This window comes from Carica papaya, chromosome 4 (genome assembly GCF_054855325.1).
Source record: "Carica papaya isolate Zhongbai chromosome 4, ASM5485532v1, whole genome shotgun sequence".
Taxonomy (NCBI): Eukaryota; Viridiplantae; Streptophyta; class Magnoliopsida; order Brassicales; family Caricaceae; genus Carica; species Carica papaya.
Genome location: NC_142312.1, coordinates 27841392 through 27852118, shown reverse-complemented (window position 1 = coordinate 27852118; position 10727 = coordinate 27841392). Strand labels below are relative to the sequence as shown.

The window sequence follows — 10727 nt, the reverse complement described above, 5'->3', positions numbered from 1 at the left end:
CATATATATTTACATTATTTTAAAAAATATATAAATATAGTATAAAATAAATAATATGTTTAACATTTAAGTTTAATAGCAAAAATTTAAGTATTAACGAGAATTTAAACAACAAATGAAATATATCATAATTTAAAATTAATACTTTAAACTCGTAAGGTTTTTAATTTAAAATTTATATTTTTGCATCCACTTACAAAATATCTCTTCAACTTAATTTTAAACATTGCTTTTTAAGCATGTGTCATCATAAATATAATACATATATAAATGTTTAAGTACTATAATATATTTCTTTGTATTTTTATGTTAAGTATTATCTTTTATTTTATATAATTTTATGTTATATATATTTTTTATTAAATTTTTAATAAAATATAAAATAATTCTTAAATTAAATATTTTATTGATTCTAAAAAGCAAAATAATTTATACACAATACAAAGGTAAATAATTAAAATATAATATATCTTTGCATATTACATAGAAGAGTGGGCTGAATTTTCGAAGATTTTGTATGGATCCGGGGTCAAAATATAAAATACAAAAAGTTTAGGATGAAATCAAATTACACCAAAGTAAAGGGGCAGTATAGCAGAACGGAAAACCAGAAAGAACCCCAAATCCAGAAACAAAAAATCAGCAACACTGGACACTCCTACGGCTGCTGCTTAAAAAGGTTGCAGACTCCTGCAGATTCACAGATTTGAGATTTGGAGGAAGAAAAAGAAAATAGATTAAGTTTTGTTTGGCTAGCGAGAAAAAGAGGGGAGACAGCGAGATATGTCTGACCTCGACAGGCAAATAGAGCAGCTGAAAAAATGCGAGCCGTTGAAGGAGTCAGAGGTGAAGGCCCTATGCCTTAAAGCCATGGAGATCCTCGTCGAAGAGAGCAACGTCCAGCGGGTCGACGCCCCTGTTACTGTGAGTCTTTCGTTTTGGTGTTATTCATTTTTTCGTGAATGTAATGAGTTTTTGATTTACTGAAAGTAAAACTTGTACTGTATGTCCTCTTAGGGTTAGTTGTGATTTTATTTTTCCCTTCTTAGCAACTGGTTTGCCATTCGATTTCACATGTGTATGTGTTACGTTGATATAATTTTTTTCCCTTTTGTTTTTTGTGGATGTAAGAATGATAGGACATAGTGAAAGTTCTGAAATGAAGTAAGAAATGATAAGCTGAGATTAATCCTGAATTTTGAGGTGATTGTGGATCAAAATATCTCTTTGAGTTATTATTATGTTGGGGTTTAATTAGCTAACAAGTAGATATATTGAAGATAAATAGACAGTTTGAGCTTAGACACTCACTTGCAGAATTATGGGATTTGAACAGGATTTTCTTGTGGTGGTATTGACTTAAATTTTCTTAGGGGTTGATTATGTGCATTTATCATCTAGAAATAGTATTTTTGGTAAAGTATAAACTTTCTAAATTTTCATACTAACTTCATGCTAGGAGTATTTAGGTCATTGATGATGTCTATTTATAAAAGAATTACAAGAGAGAATCCACCTTGAGGTTGAACTCTTTTAAAAAAAAATTGAAAATTGTTACAAAATTAACAGAAAATAAATATATTCTACCATTCTCTCCATTCGAGCCCAACATATTTAGAATGGGCATATTGAACTAAATTAGAAGCCATGTGAGCCGCACGAATATTGTCACGCCAAAAAGTAGGCTTAGTCTCCAAGGGAATATGTAGTTTGTGAAGTAAATTTTTGGTCCAAGTTAAATAAGCCATAGCATAACTACATGATACTCTACTTCAGCACTAGGACATGAAATAGTGAGTTTTTTTTCGGCACTCCATCAAATCAAGTTGGATCCTGAAAATTGCAGTACCTAGTTGTAGAGAGTCGGGTGTCTGGACTTGACACCAATCAACATGACAGTAGCCAATAAGCATATAAGAAGAGTTCGAGTGTTACTGAAGCCCATGATTGATAATAATTTGAACATATCTTAGATTGCATTTAACTGCTTGAAGACGATCCTCTCGGAGACCATGCATATGTTAACATACTTGATTGATAGCAAAACAAAGATCGCAGTTAGTAAAAGCGAGATACTGTAATGCCCTACCAAGCTGCGACTGAGAGTAGGATCAGAAACATGAGGATTATAATCTTTGAGCAGTTGATACGAAGTTGACATAATTAGGATTTCTTTGCAATTTTCAAGACCACTTCATTGCAATAATTCCTAAGCATATTTGGACTGGTTTAGCAAAAGGACTTCTTCATTGTGATTGACTTTGATACCAGAAATAGTGGAAAGTACCAAGGTAATCTATAGCAAATTTATTTTTGAGCTTTGACAAGAATCTGCAGTTAAATACATGTAATTGATAAACAACTGATATGCTGGCTGAATAGTCTCTTAAAGGGTGTTTCATAGGAAATCGCAAAGGATGACAATTGGTTCAACGAATAAGCAAAATGTGTGCAATGCATCAACCCAAAAATCGGTGGTAGCCTAAATTAACATAGAAAGGACTGTTCCAATTAAAGTTCGACACATACTTTCTGCTTTCCTTTTTTTTTCAGGAGTACATGGGCGAGAAAATCGCTTGTGCAAGCCATGTTGAGATGCAAAATTTGAAAATTTCTTATTTAGAAGTTGACCACCTCCATCATATTGAAAACTCTTGATTTTGATATTGAATTTAATGAGAACGAAGTTATAAAATTGAGAAAGTTTTAGAGACTTGAGATTTTTTGTTTTAAAGGAAAGGCTCAAAAATAATGAGTGAATTCATCCAGAAAGATAACATCATAATGGGAGCACGAAAAAGAAAGGATAGGAGATGTCCAAACATCATTTTGCATTATTGGAAATGAATTTAGTACATTAACATGAGAAGTAAGAAAATGATTGTCTAATATTTTTTTCAGAGTCCAAGCTGAACAAGAAGGACTCTAGATATATATCCTAAAGGGGGTGCTGTTGGTAACGCCTTTATTTTTTCTAATATGGAGGCACTGCAAAGACTAAACTACTGATGCCACAAGTCTTTCCTAGTAGAAGATGCAAAGTATGCAGAGTTGGTAGAAGCTCGGTTGGAGGAGCCCAAGATAGTGAGGTTGCAAGGGGAGTATCTCCTGAGCAATTGCAATGGAAGAGTGGAGTCTATGCGCTAGACTCTTAATAAAACATCAAATGATGTGAACCCAATAGAACAATTATTATCTCGGGAGAATTGTTTAATAGGAACTAAATTTGCTTTCACGAAATACAACAAGAACATTATTTAAAGATAGTGACTTGAAGGAAGTATTGACAGATGTAAGAAGTGAACCATCTCCAACATACTTTTTGAGAATCATAATAATAGGAGGAAGAAAGAAGATTACCGGACTGTGTAGTCATGTGAAACATGGCACTGGTGTTTGGAAGCCAAAAATTATTTAGTTTTTCGTTAAGATTAAAAGCAGTAAAGGATCATTGGATATTTGCCATGGAAGGAGAAAAATGAAAAGCTATAGAATGAGTTAGCAAAAGACAGTTGTTTCCCATGTGATGAAGCTGAAGACTGAATAGCATTGTTGAGAAGGATGGACTATAGATGCAATAGGTGTAGAACCAAGTAACCTTATGTTGGTAGAGGCTGGCAAGGAATACCGAGTAGAGAGTTGGTTTTGAGGGCGTGGATTAGAGCCTCCATGAGAATTGTTTTGGTGGCCTTTGTCCATGTCTTGAACCTTTTTTGGAATTGAGTTTATTAGGGTTTGAGTTTGAGGAAGATTTGGTGGTGCTGTTTTGTGAGGAGGTGGAAAAAGTATAAAATGCAACTTATGAGTCAGTTGTGGTGGTTAGTTCTTGGTGTTTGGTGAGACACATTTCTTGCAAATAAAGAGCAGTCTGTAGTTCAACAAATTATGGGAAAGGTTTGTGTGAACTTAAACTAAGGACTCTGTTTTCATGGTCGATAGGTAAAATTTCTAGGATTTTCAGCACAAGATCCATAACGACTTATGGAGATAAAGGAATCATATGAGGTTTTAAGTTTTTTGAGGTAACCATCTACAGAGAAGTTATTTTTCTGGGTGTTATAGACTTAGATTTCAGATGGAATAGTTGGGCATGTGCTTTATCATGAAAAAATTTCTTATCTTGCCTGGTTGGCGGTTAATGTCCTATTAGGTTTAAGTAGACTACATAGGAGATCGGAAGAAATAGTGCCTGAGTCTAAGAAAGGACTAAACAATTCACTTGTTTCCATAGAAGAGCATCTGAGTTATCCTTACTTGCTTTATTAGTATTAGTTAAAGGAGGAAAGACGTTTGTGCCATCCATGTGGTCAAGCACACCATAATATTGAAAGATATGAATGAATAAAGATTTCCATATAAGAAAGTTATTAAAGTTAAGGATTTCACTGGTATAATTTCTTATGTTGGAAATACCGAAGGAAGGGTTAGAATTTTTTGAGGGAATAGAGGACAAGGAAGCAAAATATACGATAATATTGATGGTGGAGCTTATTTTGGAAGAAACTTTACTACCATGTAAACTTTCGGAATAGCTGATAATGATGAAAGAAACTCGGAGCTTATGCAAACTAAGGAAATCTGCTTCTCCCCAATATTGTTTTGAGACTTGGTTCTAGAATAGAAAGACTCAAGAAGTAGCAAAAATATGACTATTCTTGCATTCTACTACTCTGCTTTGTTGTGGAGTGTGGATGGATAATGGTTCATGAATAATTTCTTTTTGATTAGAAAAAGAGGAAAGTGTGTAATCAATAAAGTCTTTTGCATTGTCAATGCGAAACCTTTTCATGTAGGTTCCAAATTGGATTTTCATCATATCGCAAAATTGGGATATTATGTGGTTGACATTAGATTTGGATTTAAGTAAGAAAAGCCATGTGATTCTAGTGGAATCTTTAGTGAATTGAATGAACCGTTGAGCTCCAATAATATTAGGAATGTGAGATGATCCCCAAATGTCACTATAAATCAATGAAAAAGAAAATATACTTCTTTTATTGCTAATAAAAAATAGTACACGTTTATGTTTGATAAATTCATATAGATTTCCATCAAAGGATTTATAAATTAAAAAGAAAACATAACTTTCAAAATGGAAAAGGATGAGTATCCAAATCATTTGTGGTAGAGCTAAAACTTGGGCGTAGCAGTAATAGTGACAGAAAGAGATATCCTAGGTGCATCCAAGTAGTACAACCCGTTTTTGACTTCAGCATGCCCAAGCATATTCTCTAAGTTCCAGTTCTGATTACAGTGAAGGAAAAAAGTTATTTCGGAGTCTAAATCCTGTGATATTAGTATTTAAAAAAAAAAAAAAAGAAAATCCTGATTGAAAATTTAGTGACTGATGAAACCAATACAAAGTTTATAAGCATGTAACATATTCTCAGAACTAGGATAGAACTAAAGTTAATGTTGCCATTGCCTATAATGATGTTTAGAGACTCATCAACAGTGACAATATTCCTACTACTTGGATATGAAACATATGTGTGAAAGTATTTGGAAGTATTTGTATATGATCGGTGACCTTTGAGTTTACAATCCATAAATTTTCAAACGGTTTATTTCAAGTATTTAAACCATGTGAGAAAGAAAACATACCTGAGTGCGTCGCTAAATCTGTACTTGTTGGTTTCTAAAGGTCCTCAAGTCTACTTTTGAGCTGTTCAATTTCAGCCGTGAATTCACAAGATCAGTGGGTTTCTCCTCTCCCTGTTGATGGGCCACATGAGCTTGTCTGTGAGACTTCCGTGAAGTTTTCTTGTATCCCTTTTTTTTGCTTGAGGTATTGGGCTTTCCATAAAGTTTCCAATATTTGTTCTTTGTGTATCTTGGCTTCTTGCGAAAAGTACACCAAAAATTATCCTTGTTTTCTCCTCTAAAAGCTGAGTTTTCAGTGTGACTCAGTTCTTTTGCCTGTTGGCACGGCTTGGAGCCTTTGAGATCAGAGCCGAGCTGTCATTGGGTTGGGGTTCTGACATGATCTCTCTCTTATTCTCGTTTGCAGTTATAGTAGAAATTACCTCATAGTGATGAAAAATTTTCTTTTCTCAAGATTTGGACCTTGACTTGATCGACCTCCAGATTGAGTCTTGCAATAAATTGGTAATTCACACAAACTGCTTCCGGTGGGCTCTATCCTTGCTGCAGTCCACAATAAGGCAGCAGTACTATTCTAATTCCTGCTACCAAATTTTCAACAAGTTAGAATACTTAGTGACTTACCTGTTTCCCTATTTTGTGGACCATGTCTTGACCATCAAATCATATAATTGGATTTTAACTCTAGAATAGGTATCTCTAAGTGCATCCTGGACCTCTTTTGTTGTAGGCAGAAACATTACTGTGTTGCTTGTTTCGGGTGGTGTAGAATTCCAAAGCCACGTCATTGTCAACGAGTGTTCTTCATCCTAGATAAAATTGGGTCTTCAGGTTTTGATCTGATAGTAAGAAGGTGGTGAGTTTTCCTTTTCCCTTTAAGGATGGTCTGAATAAGTTGTGACCAACTCAAATATTTCTTTGTTTTGAAGTGGTAAACAGCTGGATTGGCTGAAATTCGTCATTACTTTGTGCTGGATTTCCCATGTGAGAATTTGTGCCAGTAATTTGGGTTGTTACCTCCGACATGATTTAGATTTTTAGGGCAATAAAGGCTGAATAATGAAGGGAAACACAGGTGCAGCCGGTGCGCTTGTGGCTGAGCAGGGAAGAGTAGCAATGGCACACAAGGTGGTGCGTGGCTGATCTTGGACAGGGTCTAGTCAGATAGAGTGGTGAGCACAAGGTGGATCTGGCGGGATAGCTGGTGGCTTCAGGGAGCAGTAGCTGGAAGGGGGTGCGCGACTGGATGGCTGGCAGTTGCAGGGAGCAGCAACTAGGTGATTTGCAGCTGCTGTGCAACACTGAAATGGGGCTGAGAGATCTGGGGCCGGCTGTGAAAGCCGGTCTTGGTGCTGGTGGCTCAATTTTGTGGTAGTTAGTGGCTGGGTTGTAGTGGCCGGCAAACGAAGGCTGGCTCCTCAAGGTTTTGTGTCTTATTTTGCAATGAAGGTCAATTAGGGTTTATGAAGGAGATCTTGGGTTTTTTTCTTCCTCGAGTTTTTGATGTCATCTTAAGAAAGGTTGAATTTGTATTTTATGGAATTTTATGGGCTTATACATATAGGTTTTCTAAAATAGAAAAGAAAATAAACAATTAATTATATCCAGTGCATTTTACCTTAATGACCTTTAACCTAATTCTCTTAATTACGTGAGATACATTCTGTGACAATTTATGTGATACCTATCTTTACTCCATGGACTAACATAAAACCTGTAGTGCCTCATGTTAACATCAGGAGGGAAAATTTTGAGCTTGATGAGTTCAGCATATTAATGAAAGCATACTTGAAAGAATCTACATTTAGCATTTCTCTTAGAATTGATTGGTTCATTAGATCTTACCAATGAAGGTCGTACTCTATTTATGGATGGTTATGGCAATTTATTTTTAAAAAATGGATGGTTATGGCAATGCATTGAATCCATGGGAAGAAAAGGAATGAAACTTAATGTCCTGTTACAGAATGATTATTTCCACTGTCTCGTTATACCAAATCTTCATTTGTTACTTGCCTCTTTCTGTTAATTATGTATCTCATGTGAGGTATATTTTGCATATCTGCTCTATATGATGAGAATAAATATAAAACGTTGCTAGGGGTATGGTAAAAGCCCATAGAAGAAATACATTTTATTTTAGATTCTGATGCTGATCTATTTCCATGTCAAGATTATTGATATTTCTTGCTGGTTCCGTGTTTTTGTTTTGCTCCTTTTGGTGGATGTATGCATAGATTTGTGGTGACATCCATGGCCAGTTTTATGACATGAAAGAACTTTTCAAAGTAGGAGGTGATTGCCCAAAGACTAATTACTTGTTCCTTGGAGATTTTGTGGACCGAGGATTTTATTCTGTTGAAACGTTCCTGCTTCTACTAGCCCTCAAGGTAATTGCCATCCATACTTATCTTGAAATATATCTGCTCTGTTATTTCATGTCTATAACTATTTCTGAAGTCCTGGAGAAGATTATATTTCTCCCTAAGAGAGACACTATTGACGAAGTTTTTCTAGTAGTAGTTTACATTTTACTCTTGTATCCCTCTGATAGTTTTTCACTCATTCAAAATCGTACACATCCTGGACTGACATAGCTTTGCTTTGCATTTGGTACTGTTATAATATGTTGCCCCTGAAAATGTCTACCGACATAGTTTATTGACCTTTTGGGTCAGTTCAGCATCTTCTTCTGGGCTGTTTTGCCCTGCTTGATTTCCAGCTGATATTTTATGGGCATCTGTGGTTTAGGAATATGTGATAATATCCATCTGTATTCCAATGTTTATTCATTCATGGGGATCATTATATTGGAGTCCTAAAAACTTCAGCTAATAATCATAATTTGCTCTATCAGGTGAGATATCCAGACCGGATAACACTCATTAGGGGAAACCATGAGAGCCGGCAGATTACACAGGTTCAACTAGTCTCTGCAATTGAGGTGTTTCAATATGTCATCTGTGCAGAATATTTATAAGTTGTTTATCTTAACAGGTATATGGATTCTATGATGAGTGCCTACGTAAATATGGCTCTGTGAATGTCTGGAGATATTGTACAGATATATTCGATTATTTGAGGTGATTTTTATGATTCTTAAAAAAAAACTTTTACTATGCATTTCTTTCTCCATATTTGTTTACCTGATACTTGTATCCCTGAAGGACTTGCTCTTCTATGCCTTTTTTTTTTACATTTATTTTACATACGTTAAATGTCAAATTTTTAGCAGTTCCCTTTTATAACTCTCGTTTATGCAGCTATTGAGCATTCTGCTCTTGAGCCATGTTAGCCGATTTAATAGGTGATAGGTTTTTATTCTGCATTGGTATGTGCTGAAATCAGGAGCACTAAAATTTTCATTCTTTATATTCTGAGTCAGGATCAACAACATTCTCCCATTTAAGTGATTACTAAATTTTTCATTCACCCTCTTCAAGTTGGTCTTCTTAGTTCTTCATCACATTGCCTTAGTTTCTTTCTGAATTAGTTGCTATCAGATCTGCTCAGAATTTATGTTCTGCCACTCACAGCCTTTAAAATTGGTGCTTGGTTTTTAGTCTTTCAGCTCTCATTGAGAACAGAATTTTTAGTGTCCATGGTGGTCTCTCTCCAGCAATATCAACTTTAGATCAGGTCAAAGCACTCATCCTAGCTGTTTGGTGATTTCTTGAAAGTTTTTATGTTGGATGCTACTGACAGGATCCTGTTACCAGATCCGAACCATTGATCGAAAGCAGGAAGTGCCTCACGACGGTGCCATGTGTGACCTCCTATGGTCTGATCCTGAAGATATTGTGGATGGTTGGGGCTTGAGCCCGCGTGGTGCTGGTTTCCTTTTTGGCGGTAGTGTTGTCACTTCTTTCAACCATTCAAACAACATTGACTACATATGTCGCGCCCATCAATTGGTTATGGAAGGGTATAAGTGGATGTTCAATAACCAGATAGTTACTGTCTGGTCGGCCCCGAATTACTGTTATAGGTAAATTAGCAAAACCAAAATTTTATACTCTCTCTCTCTCTCTCTCTCTCTCTCTCTCTCTCTATCCTTCCTGCAGTCCCACAGCTTCATTATTTGATGTGTTTCAGATGCGGCAATGTAGCTGCTATCCTTGAGCTGGATGAGAATCTCAATAAGCAGTTCCGTGTATTTGATGCAGCACCACAGGTATGAACTCATAGCTTATAGGCCATTGCAACTGTGATACTTTAGTGACATGGCAAGAAGAGCCCTTGTCTTTTGCTGCTCTAGCTGTCTGCATTTTAAAAGCAGAGTAGTCTTTATTGTCCATGCCTCCTGTCGGTTAATAACTGTTTCTTAATATAGCGTTTGGTAGAATTGAAGTACAATACATGTGACTTTATACATGACTAATAATATGTACTTAGGTTAAGAAAATTTTGTCTTAAATTTTGTAAGTTACAACTTTGTCTAGCACCAAAATACATAATAGCGGACAGTATTATGGTGACTTGTAAACATGCGCTTACTTTCAGTACATGCTGCAGTTGCACTGAGAAATTGTATTTGATGCAGGATTCAAGAGGAACTCCTGCGAAGAAACCTGCACCCGATTATTTTTTGTAGACGAATTTTCATATTCTTACAGTTTATCACACCCTTCAGGCTGGAACCGATGAACAGGATACACAGAGTCAGCATGGTGAAGATGGTCTGCTGTGATGGTGAAAGGATCAATAGGTAGACTGCTCAAAGATCTACTCCTGGAATGAAAAAAGGAGATCTGTACTTTAACCATGTTTTAATGAATTTGGAGTCTTTGTTTGCCTACCATCATTTACCTTTTGTCCATGTTTGCTTGTAATAGTGACATGTATTGAAGGTGTTGCTATGTGCCATATAGAAAATTAATCTTTTGTCCGCTTAGAGGAGCAGGATGCAGTAAAATGATGATTTTTTTAGGGTAGATTATTAAATTAGTCACCGTGATTTAAAATTTTTCATAATTTAATTTTTAATTACAATTTGATTGTTTTAAAGATTTAGTTCTTTTTTTTTTATTTTATAATAAAAAAATTAAAATAGTTAGATTATACTTAGATATTTTAAAATTTAAAAAATATTTAAACATGTTATAATTATAGAAAATAGAAGA

The 10727-nt window shown here is 35.3% G+C and overlaps 1 protein-coding gene across 1 annotated transcript; it reads left to right on the top strand.

Annotated features, from left to right (window-relative positions):
* The first annotated feature begins 638 nt into the window (after positions 1 to 638).
* On the top strand, positions 639 to 10402 carry LOC110820748 (serine/threonine-protein phosphatase PP-X isozyme 2). The gene is made up of 8 exons (XM_088218658.1): positions 639 to 924; positions 7842 to 7994; positions 8462 to 8524; positions 8602 to 8687; positions 9168 to 9243; positions 9324 to 9592; positions 9700 to 9778; positions 10148 to 10402. Exons 1-8 carry the CDS (start codon positions 784 to 786, stop codon positions 10196 to 10198), a joined length of 918 nt encoding a protein of 305 aa, XP_088074784.1. The 5' UTR covers positions 639 to 783; the 3' UTR covers positions 10199 to 10402.
* Positions 10403 to 10727: the final 325 nt, after the last annotated feature.